The sequence below is a fragment of the Eleutherodactylus coqui genome, chromosome 1, assembly GCF_035609145.1.
Source record: "Eleutherodactylus coqui strain aEleCoq1 chromosome 1, aEleCoq1.hap1, whole genome shotgun sequence".
NCBI classification, from domain to species: domain Eukaryota; kingdom Metazoa; phylum Chordata; class Amphibia; order Anura; family Eleutherodactylidae; genus Eleutherodactylus; species Eleutherodactylus coqui.
In genome coordinates this window covers 454,569,911-454,594,038 of record NC_089837.1, presented here as the reverse complement: position 1 = coordinate 454,594,038, position 24,128 = coordinate 454,569,911, and the positions used below count along the sequence as shown (strand labels likewise).

General features: G+C 46.3%; 1 protein-coding gene across 1 annotated transcript in view; it reads right to left on the bottom strand.

Moving 5' to 3' along the window:
* CERS5 (ceramide synthase 5) overlaps nt 1-12,201 on the bottom strand; it is a 52,991-nt gene extending 40,790 nt beyond the window's left edge. The window contains exon 1 of the mRNA XM_066584011.1: nt 11,863-12,201. Coding sequence (XP_066440108.1) covers nt 11,863-12,035 — 173 coding nt within the window. The 5' untranslated portion in view covers nt 12,036-12,201. The remainder of the gene's footprint in view (nt 1-11,862) is intronic.
* Nucleotides 12,202-24,128: the final 11,927 nt, after the last annotated feature.

Here is a 24,128-nt window from a genome sequence, read left to right as displayed (position 1 = left end):
CGGTCACCAGCTGGGCACCGGGTCAAACTCTGCAGTGGAAATCCCACATGCGGGGTCCGCCCCACCCGTGTGCAGGAGGCCTTAAAGAAAAGATGCGGAAAGTTGTAAAAATGTGTGCTTCTTCAGTTAGGCTCCCAAGACAATGGATCTTTTGCAGGATTTGAGAATTCAGTGCATAGAGCATTCACCTTACCCACCAGATCTTGCTCTAACAGCCTATTTACCCATTCCCAAAACTAAAAAAAATAAAATAAAAAAAGCACAACACTTGGGTCCCAGATATTCCGCCACAGTGGAGGAGGGGGAAGCCCTGAGAGGTCTCCGAAGTGAGCCTATCTGATAGATAGGCTTACCCTGGAGAATCGCAGCATGCCGCAATTTAAATCCTGCTAGCGGAGAATCGTTAGGATTCACTGCTCTTGGACGCCGGCACTGCGATTTACATAGCAACACTATGGAAAGTGTCAGAGCGTGATCATCGCCCGTGGACAGGCAGCCTTGAAGGGATACAAATTTTGGAAGGATTCACAGGTGATAGTAGCAGAGCTGGTTTTCGGTGACCAGAACATCCGAGTTTTTTGAAAGGGCTAAAGAAACGTCAGAAACAATCTAACAAGCGAGTTGAACGTCAAGGGGAACATGCTGAATAGTGTTAAAGTTTTAAGCCTCATTCCCATACTCCTAGGAAGTCTGAGCATTTTCAGCCATTGCCATACAAACAGACTGTTTTTACAGCAGACTACTTTTGATCAACCAGTTTTTTGGGGGGGCACGGCTAGTGGATTATTGCTAGTCACTCTGTCAGTTGCCATGTTTACACTGCGCAACTGTTTGAATTCCCTTTTTTGAGTGATCGGGTCGATAATCTTCCAGTGTAAAAGGTACAAGGAGGGCAACTGCTTGGGTCACAACTTTTTAACGCTTGAGTTTCTTCATTATATCATGCCATATCACCCGCCTTCCGCACCCCTCCTCATGTTGATGGATTGGCACCAAGCACACGCTCAGCGGGTGGAACCAACACCTTAAGCAATGGCCAGAAAACTGCTGTTTATCAGTATTGACTGTAATCGGAGTTACCGTAAGAGAACAAGAGATCTCTCGGACAGAGGATGCAATTTAAGCCAAGGGATTGCAACCAAATCCCTGACAAGGATCTCTCACTGTAACTAATCCATAAGTGCTAATGACTTTGCCTCCTTGTCATTAACACAATCAAAGTAAGCTCTGGCTGGCACGCGAATACGTGCCGATACAGAGGACAGGTTTCATTAAAGAAACCCACCTAGAAAATGTCATCTCACGGCAGGACGATCACCACCACACCGGTAACGGCAATATCTCTTGCCAAGTCCACAGCAAAACCATGTGTGGACATAATGACTTATGGCGGTCTACCGGCAGCTTTTAGGCTGGATTCTCACAAGGGTTTTGTGGCATTAACAGGTTTTTCCTCAAAACATCGCAGCCTAAGTCTATTATATGAGTTATTGAAAAATCTACATACAAAAGCATGAAAAAGTACAGCAATTGTGTGAAGACGTTCTAGGGTATCGCCAGCCCCTAGTGTGGCACAAATGGCACGTCTGCCTCTGAAACTAGCGGACAGATGAACTCCATAACGCTACATGATTTGCCAGTCATTGAGATCAGACAGGCAGCTAGAAGAACAGGGTATTCAATGACCTCACCAGGCTTCAAAGACCGGCTCAGACAACAGCCGAAGAATCAGTGAAGCCTGGGCTGTCAAGGTATGCGTGACCGGTCTGAGATTTACTGACACTGGCATACCAAGTCAGCCGCTCCTTGACTATGCCCGGTTATGTCAGCTCTAAACATGTATATAACCAACATCACGTGTAGGTCAGGGGTTCCTCCAAGAGCATCAGTCGCTATATATCCTGCTGTCAAATACAAAAAAAGTGGGGGTTAAAAAACAATGCCTGACTAAGACCCACGATTTTGGTGGCTTACCTGACTACACATTTTGCTACAGTGGAAATATAGAAAGTTCAAAAAAAAGTAATGGTCAGAACATTACATCTACGGCGGTTCAGGGGGGCCCCATGGATTCCGAGACAATACGTGAAGGAGATGACCTCCCTTTCACCGCAATTAAGGGAAGTGCTCAGAGCTTGGGGCACATTTGCCCAGAAAATGGGCCTGATATCCGTCCCGGGACCATTGACCCCACTGACAGCCAATCCCCAGTTCCAGGCTTTTGAAAGAGGGGACCCGGTCTTGTCCCTACCTAACACCCCGATCCCACGAGTGAGAGACGTAACCACACAGACAGGAGTGAAACCCCTGAGAGACTTCTATGGAGAAACCAGGCCCCCACCAGGGACCTGGTTGAAATATTTCCAGGTGAGGGGGTATGTGGAGTCCCTGACGCTCAGGGGAAGTGGTAACAAACCGCTAACCCAGTTTGAAACTGCATGCATGACATCATCACCCGTGGACCACGGGATCTCGCTGATATACAGAATGTTGGTGGCCCGTGGGACAGAGGACGACCCACCCAGTTATGTGGCACAATGGGAAAGGGAAATGGGAATAACGCTCACCAGTACAGACTGGAAGAGGGCCTACCTTATGTGTCATAAGAGTACCAAATTCGGCAGAATACAGGAACAAAATTTCAAAATTTTATCACGATGGTACAGGACACCAGCGAAACTGCACCAAATGGACGCACAAGTCCCTGATACATGTTGGAGATGCCAGAATAGCATAGGAACTATGCTGCATATCTGGTGGGAATGTCCACTAGTAGCTGAACTATGGAAAAGTGTAGAACTCCTCTACAATAACATGACCAGATCGATGGTGTCCTTTACAGCAAAAATGGCCCTACTATTAATGCTCCCGGGGTCCATGGCAAAGATCAAAGCCGAACTCCTGAGATTGGCCATCCTGGCGGTTAGGATGTCTGTCCCGGGTCTATGGCGTTCCACGGCTCCACCCACAAAGGTTATATGGACAGAAAATCTCAATACTCTTATGAGATACGAAATGGAGGGAGCAGAGGAGGAAAAAGCCCGCAAAAGGTCCTATGATCTTTGGAGCCCGTGGATCGCCATGAGAGCATCTAAACCCTTTGAAAACTGGTTGAATACAGGTACTATAGACCCTTAAGGATTCCCGGAAGCCCAAAAAGCTCTCAATCAAGACCTTCACCCTCCCCCTGCCCCCCTACCTCAACATCCCCCCCCCTACCTACTACCCCCCTAGTCAGATATGTGCCTTTCATTATTAATGCATCATAAAGTTGTATTTTTTTCTCAATTTATTATTTTTTAGTTCTTTGTTTTACAAAATAAATGTATTCTGCAGGGGGGGAAAAAAAAAAAAAAAAAAAAAACACGATATATGATATAAGAGAATAAGCGTGGATACGTCTAGATAGAATGGTAACTGCAGATCAATATAATGTAACACTTTACTGTTTATCGAAAAAGCATAATAAAAAATGATTGAAACAAAAAAAGTAATGGTCAGGATGTAGAAAAAGGGCCGAATCGGCCTGAGTGGAAGCTCCAAGGTGGGGAGAGAGGGGAGAGGGGGTCCGGAGCAGTAGGAGTCCCTGGGGACTGGATTTGGGTAACACTGGAATTTCAGCACAAATTTCACCTCTACAATGAGGAGGATGAAAATCACATCTAACAAGCGGATTATAATGTGGATTCATACCAAAATCCGCTAGGTGTGGACATAACCCAGCGGCATGCTCACGTGTTGGAGGTTAGCGCCATTTTCCCGAGTACCAACCATGGGGGAAGAGATTTGTGGAAAACCTTATCTACATACTGAGGAAAATATCTGCCTTGTCCGTGGCACGTCAATCCACGCTGCCGATTTTTACCGCAGTTTCACCCGTTCCAATGAGAAGGTGAAATCCGCTACAGATCAGCACCATCTGAATATACCGTAAGAGGTATTTATACGCGCCATTTCCTGCACATTTCCTCAAATGTCACCGCAGGGATTGTGGCGCGCAGTTCTGTCATGTGAAAGCCGTTCTGAAGAGTCTAGAAGCAAAAGTAAATACGCCCCGGGTCTAACAGAGCTATACGTAGAGATTAGTGGGAAGAGCTGGGGAGGACATAGAGAAGGGAGCAAAAAAAAAGTGAAAGACCCAACAAACTATACAATGATTTATCCTCGTGTGTAAAAGCAAGAATTACACACCTGCGCGAGGACAATGGGGCGTTTTACACAGAATATCGTTCAAATACTCATTGGATTGTGCGAAAACAAATTAGAATCGTTTTAGAATTAGAACACATCTTCACGAACACAACCGGATTACAAGAGTGACTGGACCCGAGAGGATTTTTCATGTCACTCTGCAGTTTCTGAACATCCCATTTATTTTCTAACAGCCCAGGAACCTTCTTCCCAGGGCTCAGAGGACATCCTAATAGTAGGTCGCACACTGATGGCATGTGTACAGCCCGTCACACGTGATAGCTGCGAGGTGAAGAGCTCTGGTAGTCGCCTATGGTAGCACCTCATCTGCCAGGGAAATACATTATTGGGCATGCTATATACCTGATCCCCTCTTTCCCAAAAGTAGACACTGGGCTGCATCCACTTTAGATAAATGTCAACTGACAACGCAACGTAAGTTTGCCAACTTAAAGGGGATGGTCGGCCTGAACCCGCTGTCCAAACGGATGTTACATAGCAAGAGGAGCTGAGCAGATTGATATATAGTTTTATGGGGAAACATTCAGTAGAACCCATTTTATTCATTTATATCTCTGCACATTCTGAGCTGAACAGTCCAATGGGCGGAGCTATCAGTGATTGACAGCTGTATATGACTGTACATACCAGCACAGCTGTCAATCACTGATAGCTCCGCCCACTGGACTGTTCAGCTCAGAATGTGCAGAGATATAAATGAATGAATAAAATACGAGTTGAATAGTTTCATGGGAAAAGTATATGTATATCAATCTGCTCATCCCCCCCAAGCTCTATACCATGATGCCCTCAGTATGGGCAGCATGTTCCCACTGACAGACTCACTTCAGATGTTTATGGTAAATTGTTATATCCATAGTATTTTTCACACAAGTCTAATAAGCTAGTTCATTGGGGGGTAAGTAAAATGACCCTTTGGTCTCTGACGTTTGCCTTGTGTCTGAGTTGCGCCTAAAGCCCCATTTACATGCAAAAATGATAGCTCAAAACTCGGCAGAAACTGACAGTTTTGAGTGATCATTTCGCGTTAGCAACTAATGGGCTAATGAGCTCATTAGTACCCAACTAGCTTAATTTGCTTGTATTTGGAGAACAGCGGGTGATCTGTTCTGTAAATATATCCACTTTGCTTTGCTGCGGACTGCTGTCTGCATAAAATGCTATCAGCACTGCCCGCAGAGAACACAGCATGCTGACTTGAAGTCAGCGATGAATGAAAAGGGCACGATGGGCGTGCATTTACACGTAACGGCTATCGCTCAAAAGCCGTCGCTTGGACGAATTTTGAGTGATAATTGTTGCGTGTAAATCAGCCTCAAGTCTCAGAAACAACTTGTTTCAAACACCTTTGTATGCACTTGCATGTCCTAATCTTCATCCTCATCTGTGATGTGCATGGGGAAACCTGTTAATCAGTAGCTTGCAGTTGGAGGAGGATATGGCGGCATGTGCATACATGTAGGTCATCAGATTGGGCACCGCTGCCCGAGTTCTGCACGCTGTTAGGTGCAAGTTTTCAAAAAAAACGTTAAAAAGAGCGACAAAAATGAGACTGAAGTCATTGTGTGACACTATGGTGTCCGGTCCTCAGCCTGGACAGCACATGGGACCGGTATGTTCCCTTTAAATCTGATCCACTACTGTCACTGCGGATTTGATGTTAGCTTGCTTATAGAGGAATCCACTGAATTCTTCTACGAGAACACTTCCCCAACCAAAGCTGCGACTGACAGGCTGTGAGGGGCGACAGGAGACCCCCTACATCTTGCATATGGCCAACAAATCTCTAGGCTTAGCTTTACATGCAACGGAATTTTTTTTTTTTTTTATTTCTCTCTCCTGTCTTGGATTTCTCTGCAGACCGTCACATGCAAATCCATCTGAAATCTAGGAAAGAAATAATAGGCATAAAGCACGCTGTTTCTATTTCTGCCTGAAAAAAGCCAACCTTTGCACCTTCCACAAACACGACGAACGCAGCAGTCGGCGCTCATCACAGCTGCAGCACACAAGGCAGCCATGGTATAACATGGGTACATGAGGTTAGCCAAAATACACGCAAATACTCTTACCCCTATAAGAATGCGACCGACGGCCGGCTACACACAGACGAGCCGGATTCCCCATATGGGATCCTGCAGCAGAATCAGGTGACGCCCCCAGCAGGAGACCCCGCGTACCTGCATTATCTGTAACACGGATGACCGCCAAGGCTTGCAGGCGGTCATGCGTAGTACAGGTTTTTTCCCCCTAAACATTTGTGTTTCCCTCTCCATCACTAAGTGATGACGCCGGTACCTGCGGCCTATACATACGGGCTGCAGGTCGGACGGCCTCCAGGACATGGAAACACGGGTGGGTCAGGATGGGGCGTATACACATACATACGTAAATTACAAAAATATATGTCTAATGGAAAAACAAAAAATTCGGAGACCTGCTCCTGTCCACAACGGTCGCTTCGCTGCCGCATTTTTGTATGCAGCATGTCCTATTCTCAGTGTTTCAGCGCGTATTTCACACACCGAACCAACAGTTGAAGTGAATGGGGTGTTTAAAAACCACAGTAAGTATGCAACTGCATGTGCAATACTGCGTTTGTTTTTATTCCATTTTTTCTTGTTTTTTGGAATTAAGGAAAAAAAAAAATGATGTGACATCAGCTTGTTACTGCGCAAAAAAAAAAAAAAAAAAAAAAAAACCACAACAGTAAAAACTCAGCCAAATACACACATAGATGTTAGCTCCGCACGCAGCCCTGTTTTTACAGATGCCTACGAGTGGCCTGGCCTCCCTCACACGCCACATCATTCCATTGTTTTCGGCGAGTTTCGCGGCCCAACATAGCGCTCGCGTAAAATTAGCATAAGACCTCCCTCACACAGGCGCTTTTCCCCTCCACAATTAATGTTCGGCGCCGCGCTAGCCATCGGGAGTCTGTTCTATTTTACGGTGTTTAGTACACCTCATCAATGATGTCAGCTGTCGCAGGGATGAAAGGGAATCCCCAGCGCGGCTGTCACACCCGCAGCAGAGTATCACAGAGTCCCCCCATTGCTTTCAAAGGGCCAACGCTACTACTGCTGCCGGTCCCATTAAAAGCAATGGGCGATATCACAAACAATTTTCCTCGCCAGTGTGAAGGCACGCTTAGCGTTCCTACCTACTTGCGTTTTTATTTGATTTTTTTTAAAGCGGATGTCAATGGGACTTTCTAATGTTTAAAATGGGGAAAAAAAATAAAATAAAATCACACAGCACAAACCTGCGGAGTGTTCTTAACATTAGAAAGTCCCATTGACATTCATGTTAAAAAAAACACAACGGTGGGTAGGAGCCCTTGGGCTGCAATACGCCATGAATGAAACCCATCGATTTCACTGGTGTTATGAACGGGAGTGTATTTTTCATGCGATTTTTGGTTGCGTGAACAACTACAAAGCAAAGTCCATTGAAGCGAATTGGACTGCGCAAATATACATGACATGCGTATTCACTGCCCCATTTGTGCAAAAAATTTATTGGGTTTCTTGCTTTTTTTGTGTTAAAAAAAAAACAAAAAAAAACACCACAAGGACCGAAATATGCTGACACCCGTGTGAATGAGCCCTTAGGCTGTATCCAGTCGTGTCTGGGCTGCACATGGACTGCTCATATTGTGTGCGCCAATCTCAGCCATCAAAACGTACGAGAGACGGACGTGCAGCAAAGGTCTGTGAGAAAAGTCCCCATGAGCAGCCTCATGGGATACGACGGACGCCAGGTGTATGGCCCGAAAATATAGCGCAGGCACGTATACATCGACAAACAGCACAGACACTCCACGCAATGTTATCTTCACCATGAGAACCTTTTGGTGATGTATCCCATTGTACACGTATATCATACTTTCTTCTCTCTAGGATTCTTTATGTGAACTTGGCCTCAGGAGACGTAAACAGCCGGCGGCTGCACACGGGAGACAGCGGCCCGCTGAACGCTTTATTCTATAGGGAGAGGGGGAGGTGGTGCTACAGAAGCGGTGCAGCGCTAAACACTGTACAAAACCATCTGTGTGAGGGGGGGCTTAAGGCCCTTTTACACACAACGATTATCGTTCAAAAGCCATCTTTTGCGCGATCGTCACGTGTAAATATGTGACATATTGTGCATCGCTGAGTTCAGCTCAGCTTAAAAGTTCTCTGATAACATTCTTTCAGCTGCTGTCGCGCTGGAGAACGATAGTGATGTATTTAAAGAACAGACCACTCACAGTTCTTTAAATACATGCAAATGAAGCTATTCAGCTACTAATGGGCTGAGTGTTCACATGTAGCAGATTTTAATGTGGAAGCACACCAAAATGTGCAAAATCTGCAGCCTTAGGCCTCATGTCCACGGGGAAAATCAGGCCCGCTCCGGATTCTCCATGGAGAATCTGCAGCGGGTCCCTCCTGCCCCGCGGACATGAGGGCTGAAAATAAGAATAAATGAGAATAAACTCACCTCCCATCCGCTCCGTTTCTTCTCTTCGCCGCGGCGTCATCTTCTCTGCGTTGCGGCCGGATCTTCTTTCTTCGGCTCGGCGGATGCGCATGATGACGTCGGTGACGTGCCCCGCGCATGCGCCGTCCCGAAGAAAAAAGATCCGGCCGCGACGGAGAGAAGATGGCGCCGAGGCGAAGAGAAGAAACGGAGCGTGTGAGTAAATTCCGAATTTTGTCTCCCGCGGATCCGGACGGCTTCCATAGGCTTCAATAGAAGCCCGCGGGAGACCCGCATGAAAATGGAGCATGGTCCAGATTTTTTCACGCTCCATTTTTTTTAAAATCCCTTTTATTGACGATCCGCGGGTATTTATCTACCCCGCGGGTGGTCAATGCATCTCTATCGGGTGCGGATCCGCGGGCAGGAGAAGAGTTAAAATCCGCTGCGGATTTTAATTCTTATTTTGCCCGTGGACATGAGCCCTAAGGCCTCATGTCCACGGGGGGGAAAAAAAATCAGGCCCGCTGCGGATATGTAACGTGATTTCTGCTGTGCAGATCAGCATAAAATTGTATTTTATTGCATGCGGATGCTTTTTTTTTTCTAGATACAATTTTTCCATCCGCGCGTGAAAAATTGCACTTTCCCCACCTCCCAGCCTTGAAATCCGCAGCGGATCTCCCGCACCTATTTAATTCACATTTAAGATCCGCAGCGGATCTGACACACCTATAGAGATCAATGGGGGCCATCTGGAGCGTGATCCGCACTTAAATGGAGCATGGTGCGTTTCTTTTTACGCGCATAAAATTTGTGAATCACTTTAAAATACCATCTGCGCCATTTATCTACCCGCAGGCGGTCGATGCATTCCAATGGGAAATTTTACATGCGGATCACGTGCGCGGGTGATCTGCTGCGGATTTTAACATTTATTTTCCCCGTGGACACGAGGCCTTGAAGGTATATACAGATAATGAATTACTGGCAAAATTCGCTGCGGGAACTTCCACCCCAGAAAACCAGAGTCAAATTTGCGGCTTTCTGCAGCAGTGTTTGGCGCGGATCCAGCCTCGTCAGTGAGCAAAATCAACGTGTGAAATTCCAACATGGAAAACAGTTTCCACATCAAGAATTGGCGCGTGTTTCTGCGTCCGAATTCCACACGCGGATTTTACCCACTGACAAAATCCACGAGCGGATCTGCGCCAAGAACTGCGTGCAGAAAAATGTGGTTATTGATGCGGGTTATTTGAGCAGAATCTGCCACTATAGGTTCGCCGTGTGAGGGTACTGCGAGGGCGCAAATCTATAGCAGATTTCACCCCATCAAATCCAAATTGAAGGGGTGAAACCTCTGCAGGCCGGCACCAAAATCCACAACTTCTCAACACCCCTTTAAAAAGGTGTTGCCCTACTAAAATAAGTTATCACCTATCCACAGTACAGTGCCAAGTACCTGATGCTGGGGTCCAACCCCCCGGGAACATGAGCCATGCGTCTATCAGCAGGTACAGAGCAGCGGGGGAGCGGGGGCACTACCGATCTGTTCACTTCTATGCCGGAGAGCGTTTGTACGCCGCCACCTCTGGTAACGCCATAGGAACCGAGCGGAGTAATGTGAGCGCCAGACCACCGATCTCATAATACCTGCGGACCCCACCAGATTGGCATGTGGGTAAAGTTCTTCTTTAGGGGGCTTATCCCAAACTCTGAAGTTATTCTCTATGCACAGGACAGGCGATGAGGAGACTCACCACTAAGGCTGGGTTCACACAGGGCGGATTTGCCGCGGAATTTCGCTACGTCAAGTCCGCCTGCCTCCGCTGATCCCGTGGTTAGCCAGCCATGTGCCAAGTGCCGCGGGTTTTGAAGCGGTGCTTATCCTGCGGAAAACTCACGTTTTTTCGTTGCAGCAAAACTGCTAGATTTCTGCGGCGAAACCAACCCGTGGAAACCCAGCACTAGGGCGCCTGGAAATAAAATTGCGCAATTTTTGTGCAATGCGAGAGTGAGTGAAAACACAGAATTATGAAACCAATGATTTTCAATGGTTTCCTTCACATTTGCGATATTTTCCCTCCTGCGATGCTGCGAGAGAGGGGGGAGAAAATAAATAAAAATTACAACATCTCCTATCTTTCTACGTTTTGTGGCTTTTCGTCTCCCACGTTTCCCTCGGAAGCCTCCTTTTTAATCGCATCGCAAAACACGAACTTCTGTATTTCGTGCGATGAGTTTTTAACATTAGAAAATCCTATTGACTTTTGCGTTAAAAGACTGCGCCAAAAATCACGTGAAAAAAAATCGTGTGAGAAAAGTGGCAAGTAGCGGGGTTGTTTTTACGAGAGAGCGGTGCTGATGTTCAAACATCGTAGAAAAAAAAAGGAATTTTCTCGCAGCGATATCGCGACCGCCGCTGTGAAGGGGCCCGAGAGCGTCTTTAGACGAGCCGATCATTTGAACCCGTTGGCTCGCTCAGCCGACAAACCGTTACATTGGCTGTATAAGTGAACGAACGCTGTTTAAACCCAACAACGATTTTTACGCCTGGACGAGCGAATAGCGGACGATCACATCGGTCGGTCGTTGGCTGCGTTTAGGCTGAACGATTATCGCTTAGTAGAACAGTTTTTCACCGATCCTGAGGGCAGGGGTCCCGCAGCCCCTCTTCTCCCACGCTCAGCAGCGCCACACTGAATGAAGCGCCTCCCTCGCAGCGTCGCGCCATTCATTCCAATAGGGTTGCCAGAAATCACCGGGCGCTCGTACTATCTAGGAACATTACACCCCCATTGTCAGAATTGGGGGAGGGGTCTCAGCAGTCAGACCCCCACTGATCATAACTGGGGATAGCCCCTTTAACTGATGTCACAGCCCTGTACAGGGGGATACCCTAGCAGCACATGGCAGATATGGGAGTGGCCCTTTAAGACATCAGATACATTGGGTCCCTATAAATATGGGGATGCCCTCCTATAAACTAGGTGGGATCAGATCTGCATTGACAGCCATCATCTAATTAGAGCATGGGGAGCCCCCCAAAAACCGCTGCTGGGGAAGCCCTTGTCTAGAAGTAGCCCAGAGCAAGTTGCTGACCCCACGTGACCTCGCACAGGCTCCCAGTAACGGTCCAGCCGTGATGCTCGGCCGGTCAGTGGCATGGTCGGTGCTCAGTCTCACCTCTCGAACAGCAGCCTGAAGGCGAAGATCCCCAGCGCGGTGGGGAAGGCGTAGAGAAGGTGTCCAGCCCGCGGGAACTGCTCCCCGCTCTCTGTGTCCGCCAGGTCCGCCCAGGTGACGTTCTGGGGCAGCCAGAAGCGCTCATTCCAGAACCAGGCCGACAGCGCAGACATCTTCCCCCTCCTCCGCCTCGTCCAGCAGCAGCTCTGCCGCCGGCACACACGGGACACAGTCGGCAGCCGCTCCGGGGTGACGCGCTGCCCGCTCCTCTGACACGGGAACTGGGCGGGGCTAATAGTGCTACGGGGGAGACCCCGCCCCCTAGTAAGACCGCACCCGGAATATCTTGTCCTCGCGGCCGCCCTGTTGCTACACCCCAAGCCACCGCAGGAGGCATTGTGTTACACTCGGTTGTCGGCCGCCATATTGCTACACCCAAAAGAGGGAAGCCCCCTACGTGACATCGTTTATGTGCGACATCGTAGGGGGGAAACACTGGCGCAGTAAAATCAAGCGCTGTTGCTTGTGGCGACCAATCATATCACTGAGGTGGGAAAGCACTAGCTGGGATCTGATTGGTTGCTACGGGAGACGACTACACATTGTAGAATGGAAGGGGTTATGTAGTCAACTGGTCAAGTGTTACAGAAGGGGGGACTCAAAAAGGAGGGGTTTGTTGGATTAACCCCTTAAGGACCTGACCTATTTTGGCCATGCAACGATTTGGGGGGGGATTTTCACCTCCACCTTTTTTATTTTTCTGTTAACATGGCCATATGAGGGTTTTTGGGGGGGCAAACTAGTTTTTATTGGTAACAATTTTTGGGTACATATGTATTGAAAAACGTTTATTAAGTGTTTTTGAGGGCAGGGAGAAAAACATCAATTCTACCTTTAGTTATTTTTTTAAATCATGCAGCATAAATGACACAATCCATTTTTTTTCAGTGGAACGGTACAATTACAGCGATACCAAAATTATTATTTATTAGGCTTTTACACTTTTGCACAATAAAAACCCCTTTATTGAAAAAAAAATATCATTGCATTCAGAGTCCCATAACGTTTGTATTTTTCCATGGACGGAGCTCTGCGAGAGTTTGTTTTTTGTGTGACAAGCTGTAGTTTTTATTGGTTCCATTTTGGGATATATAAGGCTTTTCGATCACTTACTGCGTTTTTTGGGGGGAGCAAAATGAAGAAAATAAGCATTTTGCTTCAGTTTTTTTTATTTTTTACAGTTTTTGCCGTGCAGTATAAATAATGTGTTCAAATTCATTATGATACCAAATATATGGGATTTTTTTAACTTTATTTTTAAACAAACGAGAAAGTGCAAAAAGGTTTTCTTTAATCACTATTTTTTATATATTTTTTTATCCCTGCAGGGGACTTTAGTGATAAAAGCTCTGATCACTACCATAATGCACTGCAGTAATTCTGTACTGTAATGCCTTATCACTTACAATAGCACAGGCAAGGCCATGACAACCCATCAGCTCTCCAAGCTTCCTCTGTGAACCCTTTACATGCCATGATGTACAATGATCGCGGCATGTAGGGGGTTAACAGCAGGGATAAGTGTTCTCATCGATCCCTGTTGTTGCATTGGGAGGCCGGCTATCAGTCACAGAATGGCGTGGGATCAGAAGTGAGCCTGCACCAATCAGTAGGTTTATATCTAGAGATGAGTGAGCACGCTTTGTTCAGGCACTTACTCGTCCGAGCAGGCTCGGGGGCGGCGGGGGGAGAGTGAGATCTCTCTCCCCTCCATTTCCGCTAGCCCCCGCCGCCCCCCGAGCCTGCTCGGACGAGAATGCAGTTACTTGAGAAGAGTGATGCTCGCTCGCGTAACTGCCTTATCCGAGCGTGCTCGCTCATCTCTATTTATATCCTGTTGCATTAATTACCCCTAGCCAGGACATAAACATATGTTCTGTAGTGTTAAAGGGGTTATCCCACCATAACAACCTATCACATATATATACACAGGATAGGTGATAAGTGGTTGACTGTTAGGGTCCGACTACTGGGATCCCCACCGAACACAAGAAAGGGGTTCCCTGTCTGCCCATGTGAATGCAGTGGTGTATGAATGACCCTCGGTGATCAAATGCTTATCACTAGTTTTCATGGTGGGACAAACATCTTGAGGGTGATTGTTCTCAGTAAGAGAAACCAAATGCTCTTGTAGATACCTTTTAAGGGCTAACAAAAAAACATGATGTTAGCTTTCGAACCTCCCAGGGCCCTTCCTCAGGGTTAGGTTCAAAAGCTTGCAGTAAGCCTGATAAAGAACCCTAAGTAGGTTGGAAAGCTCGCTATAACATCATGTATTTGTGTTAGCCATTAAAACGTATCATATCTACAAGATTAGTTGGTTTCTCTCACTGAGGACAATCACATTTTACTCTGCTGCCTAACACCGTACCAAACTAGTTTCTTTTAACCGCCTTGAGGATGCGGCTATTTTGGGGGCTTGGGGTTTTTTTTCCTCCCCACTGTCATAAAATAACGTTTTTATTTTTACAGCGACATAACCACATGAGGGCGTTTTTTTTGACAAGTTGTATATTGCAAGAATACTAGTTATTGTACCAAATCTTGTACTGAAAAACTAAAAAAAAAAAGTGCAATGAAATGAAAAAAAAAAAAGCAACACTTATTTTATGGCGTACACGTCTTATTTTCTGGGTCAGTGTTGTTACGACAATACCCAATTTCTCCTTTTTTTCTAACTTTTTGGTACTGCTTTTAAAAAATAAAATATCTTGAAAAAACATCATTATTTTCTATCACCATCTTCTGATTACCATAATTCTCATTTTTCCATCAGTGCAGCTTTGTGAAGGCTTGTCTCGTGCACGGCGACCTGTGGTTTTTGTTTGTGGTTATATATGACTGTTTGATCACTGTTTATCAGCACCCTAGTTTAAAAAGCCGGCGCCCCCTGAATCTTTTCACCCGAGTAGCCAGGTACTCGAAAATAGCGATGCTCGATTGCGAAATCGCCCTTAACGAGTACGTTCGCTCATCTCTACCGGGTAGCCTTGCCACCCTTGATGCCCTGGCTCTGTTCTCACTAATTCTTAATACCCCCCAGTATTTTTAGTTTGGTCATGAAGAGTGTGCGTACCAAATTTGGTTGAGTTCTATCAAGGCTTGTAGGAGCCTATAGACACCGTCAAACACATTTCCACTTTTATACTGTATATATCGATGGTTCTAAGTAAAGAGAATTTGGAATAGAATTTCAAAAAAGCCCCAAGGCTGCCATGTCCACAAGAACCTTTCAATAGTATATGAATATTCCGAGGTCATTTCCCCCATTTGGAAGAGATGGGACATCTGCTGTTGCTTCTTTGAGTGGAGTAGGATAACCTCTTCAACCTCTTAGTGACTGACGTATTTTGTGCCTTAGGCCAGTGTCACGTGGACATAAGTGTATTTACACGCACATTTGCACCGCGTATTCGCACAAGGGCGTTGCGTTTCTGCATGCGCATCTAAAATAAATATATCTTGTTATTTGTATAGCACCAACTTATTCCGCAGCACTTTTAGGTCATTAATTTATTAAAAATTTGCAGTTCTGGCATTACATTTTAAAAATGTTTTTACGGTGTTCACCATGCAAGATAGATAAAAAAATGCTTTCATTGCTTGGGTCGGTATGAATGCAGTATTGCCTATAATGGGCTGCTTTTCAAAATTGTTGGTATTTTATTCATTTAAAAAGGGTTTTTGTGGGGAAAAATGCGTAGTTTTTTTTAGTGGATTTAAAAAAAAAACAAAACAAAACCATTCAACTTTTTTTTAACACTATTTTTTTTAGTCCCACAACAGGACTTGAAGATGTGATCATTCGCTCACTAGCATAGTACACTGCATTCTACAATGCATATGACATCGGCCTGTTACACTCTGCCTAAGGCGGGTTCTCATAGGCTGAGTTATGTGGCAAACAGGGAGGCCTTTCTGGTACTAGTGCAGTATGTCTCCATCAGAAATATGGGTGGAGACATAGCTTGGCCAGGCTCAGTTACAGGGAACGCCCAGGTCATGCCCACAGCTGCGGACTGGCTGCCGGAAACAAACACCTCACTAGACACACACACATGTATCGGCCATCTCGGCTCCCGCCACCGTCCCCGCTCTTACCGTCCATGCCGCCCCTCAAAGCTGCAATCACATTTCCGCTCCCGGTCCCTGCAGAGTCATAGACAGCTGGGGCTCACCCGCCGCCACCTTCAGATTTGGCCACTCAACCAGGGAGGAGAAGGAGGAGGATGAAGGCTATATGCCGCCAGCAAGGTTGCCAATTGGCAGCTGTGGGCGTGACTTGGGCATTCCTTGTAACTCAGCCCGGCCAATCCATGTCTCCATACATACTTCCGGTGAAGACATACTGCACTAGTACTGGCCTTTCTCAGGCCTTCTCCATGAGAACCAATTGTGATCGCATTGCAGGGTGCTGATGGGTGACAGAAGGAGCCCCCTCCCCTGATATCTGCTTACATGCTGTAGTTATTGATTTTGGCATGTAAGGGGTTAAACTGCCAGGATCTGAGATTTCTCCATTTCTGGCTACCAGAGCAAGAGCTTGGCTGTCAGCAGTCAGCCAAGCCACTGCCTGAAAGATGTATGTGCAGGTTTAAGGCCTCTTCCACAGAGAGGTGGCAGCGATATCGCATCTGTGTTCTGTGCAATATCACTGCATTTTCTTGCAACAATATAGCGATTTCTGTCATTACCAGAAGCAGATAGCTCTTACATTTTGCAGTGGCTCCGGCTGGTATTGCATGCTGAGTCCCATTCACTTCAATGCCACTCAGCACGTAACATCAGCCGGGGCCATAGCACACAGTATGGACAGCTCTGTACTGACAGTCACTGGCCCCAGAGATCAGCTGATCCGTGGGAATCAGGAGCATGGGGATCCCCGCTGATCTACTATTGACAACCTAAAGACAGGTCACCAACCGTAAACAGTAGGACAGCCCTTTAAAGAGGTTATCCAATTTATGAAAATTTGCAAATGTACTAAAGCAATAACAAAATACTTTTCACTTTTTCTTTCTCCCAGCCATCCTGCAGTTAGGCTCTGGCAGTCCTCCCAGTCTAGCATATGACCACCGCATCCAGTCGCCGATACGACCATCCAGCTTCTCGCATTCCAGTAATTTGTCCCTCTCAAACTGTATTAACTGGGTAAAAACGTTTTGATTGCATCGTAGAGGCATCTAGTGGTTAACAAGCTCTACAGAAGCGGAAAAAGAGGTCACTACACACAGGGAGCCTCTGAATGTCTTGTTCTAGCCAAGGGTGGACCCATTTGCATATCTGCCTGAGATGTAACTGCATGCCGAGTTTTGGAGCAAAATGACAACTTCTTCTAGGTGCTTGATTTCTTTTTTTTTTTTTTACAAAGAGTGTATACATGGAGGATGTTCCTCCAGTGGCAGCTGCCAGCAAACATTTGTTGGAGACACGCCTATGCTGCGTATCCAGAAAATTCCCCCCTTTTCTGGAGATTCCCAGGCTATCCAGAAGATTAGGCAAGCATAGAGCAAACCTAAACTATCAGGCCTCCAACACACTAGCATACTGTATTTGGGTTTGTGTGCTGTCCGTGAATTTACATTATAGTCTATGGGGCTATACACACTTTTGTTGTTTTTTCCTGCAAACTGATAGTTAGTGTTAAAAAACTTATCCCATGTCCTATTCTGATCTGTGGTCAGAAATGCTATCTCCTTAGGGAGAGTGAGGTGAGTGAGGAGACTCAAAAGGCCATTCATGCTCCTCTGGGTAATATTCAAATAAGGGAGATGGGATAATACCTCCACAGTGCCATCTGTTGGAAGGCAGCATTCCTTCAAGTCAAAGTTAGACCCTTTTATACAAGCCTTATAACAATGACTGGGAATTAAAAGCAAAGCCACACTCCATGCACAGATAGCTGTTTCAGGGTATTTGCCCTTCATCGGTGTACAGCAGAAGTCTGGCTTTGCTAGTGATAGACCTGGGGGAGGGGGGTCAGAAACGCTATCTTTTCTCCTTAGGGAGAACACCTGGACGGTGAGTGAGGAGACTCAAAAGGCCATTCATGCTCCTCTAGGTAATATGCAAATAAAGGAGATGGTATAATACCTCCACAGTGCCACCTCTTGGAAGGCAGCATTCCTTCAAGCCAAAGTTTAAAGGGGTTGTCCCGCGCCGAAACGGGTTTTTTTTTTCTTCAAACCCCCCCCCCCCCCCCCGTTCGGCGCGAGACAACCCCGATGCAGGGACTTAAAAAAAAACCAGCACAGCGCTTACCTGAATCCCCGCGCTCCGGTGACTTCTATACTTACCGGTGAAGATGGCCGCCGGCATCTTCTCCCTCCGTGGACCGCAGCTCTTCTGTGCGGTCCATTGCCGATTCCAGCCTCCTGATTGGCTGGAATCGGCACGTGACGGGGCGGAGCTACACGGAGCTACACGGAGCCCCATTGAGAACAGAAGAAGACCCGGACTGCGCAAGCGCGGCTAATTTGGCCATTAGACGGCGAAAATTAGTCGGCTCCATGGGAACGAGGACGCTAGCAACGGAGCAGGTAAGTAAAAAACTTTTTATAACTTCTGTATGGCTCATAATTAATGCACAATGTACATTACAAAGTGCATTAATATGGCCATACAGAAGTGTATAGACCCACTTGCTGCCGCGGGACAACCCCTTTAATTCCCAGTCATTGTTACAAGGCGTGTATAAAGAGTCTAACTTTGGCTTGATGGAATGCTGCCTTCCAATAGGTGGCACTGTGGAGGTGTTATTCCATCTCTTATTTGCATTCTTATCTGTATCACATAGGAGAATTAGGACATGCTGATGCATGTCAATGTGCATGTAGTCTGAGTATTGGACAGGTGTTTTTATGGTGTCCTATGCGAGTTGCGCTCGAGCATCTCTGCACACGTTAAGCGCATTGGAGTCCCAACAGTGTGACCATAATTTCCTGGCATTTTAAAGGAACAATCCCTTCAAGATTGGCATAATGGCATAAATACCTGATAGTAGGGGGGTCCCACTACTGAGACCCTCTCCTACTGGGAAAACAGAGGTCACTGAAGTCTATGGGAGCTACGGAAAGATTTAAAGGGAACAAGTAACCACATTTATTGTGATATATCTGAGGACAGCATAAAGTAGTGACAGACACCCAGATTTCATCAGTGTGTCTTTTACTTATGAGTATGCTGTGTTTTTGCTAGACACACAATTTAGTAGTTGAAGCATACTGTGAGCCAGAAGTCTGATGTATTCATGAGATGCAGGCTCTTCCCACTGTTGATTGACAGCTTTCTCCCTATTAATGTGCATAAAAAGAAAGCTGTCAACCAACGTCAGGAGGGCGGGGAGATTTTCAGTAATTTTTTCTTTGCTAAAAATGCAGCAGTCAAACGTTTCCAGGTAATAGAAGAATGCACAATGTTTTATACTAACTAATACAGATGCACCCTGAGCAGCTCACCAGTATGCCATTTGGATGCCACATCCCTCAACATATTATCTGTTAAGAATATAAGAGGTCCTACTTGTCATAGCTTACCACTACTTTTGCATTTCGTATGTTCCCTTACAAGTACCCGAAAAGATTGGTTGGGGTTTTTCTATAGATGTATATTTCTTTAGCTTGACTCCTAAGGCCCTTTTACACGCAACAGTTATCTGCAATCTGCTGTTTAGATCGAGCGGGTTGAACGATAATTGTGCAATTTAAACACATGAAGAGAAAAAACGATCAGCGACAAATCACTGGTCAGATCTTTCACGCAGACCATAAAATCGTAGTTGGTCCGCTGCTGCATCTGTAACCAAGCTGCCTATTTACTGTGAATGGGAGCGGTTGGGCCAAAACGATCTCCGGCCCGCTACACCTCCATTTACTGAGCAATGGTGGCTCGATGTGCAGTGCTAATCAGAGTGGTTTATTTACACTTTGAATTACTTTACAATGGGTTTTATTGTGTTAAGATAAGAGAAAACAATTTTGAATGGGTTAAGAATCAAGCGAAAATTTGCTGCAGTGTTATTTTTTTGTGCCAAAAGCAGCAGAATCTGCAACATAGACTCCTACAGCCCTTGGAAGAATGCTACTGGAATGAAGAAAAATTAAAATAAAGGTCACTGGCGTTCTTGAAAGCAACCTTGGAAGTTACAATTTCTTGGATGTTTGATTGGCTCTTGCTCGTCATAAGACTGTAAAGGTTAATCAGAACTTGCAACCTTTGAACAGTTTCCACCTATTATAGTATCATTAGTCAATGCCCTTTCATAAGTGCTGTAATAAGATACATTCACCTATCCCTTTTTTTTTTTTTTTTACTGCTCCCGCTACTACCTGGGACAACAGTCGGTAACATGGGGCATCAGCAAAGCCTAATAGCATGGGGGCAGCACAGTGGTCAGCGGTTACATTGTTGCCTTCAGTATGTAGTGAAATAGGCTATCCCGATGTAAGAATGACAGACCACTTATGATTCAGCTCTCCTGCTGTGTCCAGGTCTTCCCCTATGATGTAGAACTTACAGGCTGCAGCAGCCTCTGAAAATGGGTCACAGGTACAGCAGCTGACTTGACAAGTTACATGATGGTACTGACAGACATAGACGGAAGCAGTGTTTTACTGACAGAATAGTAGCGTTGCTTCACTCCATCGGAGGGCGCAAATTACTTAAACGTTAATGGGTTTAACAAGATTTTACACTTATATTTACAGTACTGTGTACAAATTTTAGGCAGAATAGAAATGTTAGGCCCCATTGAAATCTGCTTTCCGGCTCCATTAGGGCTTTCCATTTCTATGATCCGTCTTTGAAACCAAAGTTAGGGCGCCCACCCACTGGCGTTTGCGTTTTCCGCGGGGAAAAAACGCAGCGTTTTCGGCGCGTTTCCCGCGATTTTTCCGCGCATTTTTCGCGGCGTTTTTCGCGGCGTTTTCGCGGCTTTTCCGTTAATTTCCATTGACATTCATGGGTGCATTAGGAGAAAAATAAGAACACATATGCAACTGACAGTTCCTATGTTAAAAACGCAAACGCAACGCAAAAGAAAAGCCAGTGGACAGGAACACATGTTATCTCTATGCCTGTGCAGGAAAAACGCAAAACGCAGGTAAAAAAACGCCAGTGGGTGGGCGCCCTTACACTGAATTTAAATGGATCCATTCTTTTTCCCATTGAGACCAGAATGGAAAGGTTTCCGCTTGAATCCTGTTTTTTACAGGACCAAAAAGCGCAGCCTGCTGTGCTATTGGTCCTGTAAATGAAACGGAAGTCAAACAGAACTGATTCAAATGGAAACATTGCCTTTTTTTCAATCATTGATTTCAATGACCCAATTTAAATTTAGTTTAACTTTAGTTTCTCCATGTCAAAGACGGAACAGAGAAAAGGAAAGCGCTAACGCGAGTATGAGTGGGGCCTTAAAATAGTTTTTTTTGTCAATTAACAAAATGCTAAATGAATGAACAAAAGAGAAATCTAAATGAAATCAATATTTGGTGTGACCGCCCTTTGCCTTCAAAACAGCATCTGTTCCTCTAGGTACACTTGCACACAGTTTTTGAAGGCACCTGGCAGGGAGGTTGTTCCCAACATCTTGGAGAACTAAGCACAGATCTTCTGTAGATGTAGTCTTACTCAGATCTCTTCATGTAATCCCAGACAGACTGGATGATGTTGAGATCAGGGCTCTGTGGGGGCCAAATCATCACTTTCAGAACTCCTCGTTCTTTTAAAGGGAATCTATGAGCATCTTTTTGCCCACTGAGAGCAGTATAAGGTAGGGACCAATCCGCTATTACAGGGATATATCTGCTGTATTTATCAATGCTGTTGTTTGGGAGAAACTTGCATTTTATTTGTTACGGCCCTCTGACCCCCGAGCGCCAGGTGGGGTGCCCTGAACTTCCCGCACCCCACTATCCCTGCCTACTTGCCTCGGCCCTGGCTAATCCCAGGCGGACAACTGGACGGCTGTGCCTGCGCTGGCTAGGGACCTGGCGACTGACAAAAGAAACTAACTGATGGGGGGACAGAGTGCCGACAGAGAGGCAGATAAAAAAGACTAACAGAACAAACAAGGCTACAGGCAGGCTGAAGGAAACTGACGGGCAAACTAGGGCTAGCTGAGAGTAGCTGCAGACAGACTAGCTAGTAGCAGACAGAACAAGAACAGACTGAGAAAAGGCACACTAGGAAGAGACTGACTAGCAACTAGTACTGACTGACTGAGACAGGCAGAACTGACTAGTGGCTAACAGAACCAATAACTGGCCGTGAGCTCAGGTCACTGCCAGCCTTATAAACGAAAGACTCCGCCCCGGGGCGGAGAGTGGGAGGAGCCAGCTCCCCCACTACTACACAAGAGAGGTGGAGGAGTGCGGGCGGCGCCCTACGGGCGGACACGCCCACGCCGCCACACACCAGCCGTTCACGTCGCCGGGAGAGCCCCGACGTCAGGGCTCCAGGACGCCGGAGCCAACGCCGGGGTGGCGCGAGCTGACCGCAGGACCCTGCACTGCCCTGCATGGTAACATTATTAGTAGCAGCCACACAGAGATCTAGTCCTGGATATTCATGAGCTGCAGCTAGCCACACCCACACTGCCCACTGGCGTACAGTGAGGGGAAGCAGGGGTCGCAACGGTGTCCCAGCCCTTGAGCTGAGAGGGCCCAGGGGACCGGCGCTGTCGGACGCATGATGGCTGAGAAGGGAGAGGAGAGAGACGGGAGGCAGCGCCGCAGGTCGGCAAGAGCAGAGGGGAGGGCTGTTACACGTGGAGTCGGCAGCCAATTACAGACTGCAGACTCCCCCAGCGCGCGACCCTCCCACTGATAGGCTGCAGCTGTGAGTGGTCACAGCTGCAGTCTATCAGTCTCTGCCGACCACCGATTACCAGGGGGAGGAGCTAGTGAGGCTCTACTCACTTCCGGAGCGCTGGATGCACAGGACCTGAGAGAGGACATGTGGCTGCAGATCACATGACCAGGCTCTGGTCATGTGATCAAAGGATGGAGGACTTTCCATTACAGGCTGCCCAGAGACTGCTGCAGAGGTGAGTAGAGGAGGAATTGTAATTATATATGTATAGCTGGTATACGTTATACCAGCTGTATATATATAATTATATACAGGAGACCTCCAGGTTACACCAGCATGGGACATACCACTATATACAGGGATCAATATAGTTAGTTGATCACAGCACACAATTCATCTGAGGTTTGCAGGGAAGGAAACCATTACCGAAGAGGTGCACGCTCGTCAAGATCCTGGATCCTGGACCATATGTTGAACAGCAAAGTATAGAAGAGCAGCACTCCGGGGGTTCAAATCAAAGATTATACCTTTATTATGCCCACAACTTTGTGGGCATAATAAAGGTATAATCTTTGATTTGAACCCCCGGAGTGCTGCTCTTCTATACTTTACTATATACAGGGATATAGGGGGATATACATCCTGTATATAGTGTTATGTACCATGCTGGTGTACCTGGAGATCTCCTGTATATAATTATATATGCGCAGCTGGTATAAGTTATACCTCTCCTGTATATAATTATATGTACAGCTGGTATAGCCTGGATATATACTGTATATAATTATATATGTACAGCTGGTATAGGTTATACCTCTCCTGTATATAATTATATATGTATAGCTGGTATAACCTGGGTATATACTGTATAGAATTATATATGTACAGCTGGTATAACCTGGGAATATACTGTATATAGATATATATGTATAGCTGGTATAACCTGGGTATATACTGTATATTTGAACACTTTACACACAACTGAAAAACGCATCAGAAACCTGCATGCAGTTTAAAAACCGCATGTACTGGTAGAATCCACGTGCGGTTTATAATAGTGCATGCGGCTTTTGGATGTGATTTTAATTGTGGTTCAAAAATGCAACAAAATCCATGAACAGTCTTAGGCCGGCTGCACACAACTGGGTCAGATTCTGCATGCCTGTGCCCCGCTGGCATCCGCGCGGACCTGTAATTTCTTTCTTTTTTCTGTACTGCGGATGGTCCACAAGGAGAGCCGTCGGACCCGCGCAGTACAGTTTTTTTTCTTTTAATCACTGACTTTCCAGCGCCGTCGCTAGGAGATGACGCGTCTGCCTGCGACTTTTCCGCAATGTCAGGGAAGCGGGTCGCACGGCTTACATTGAGTTCAACGGAGGCCGTCCGTGCAGAATCTG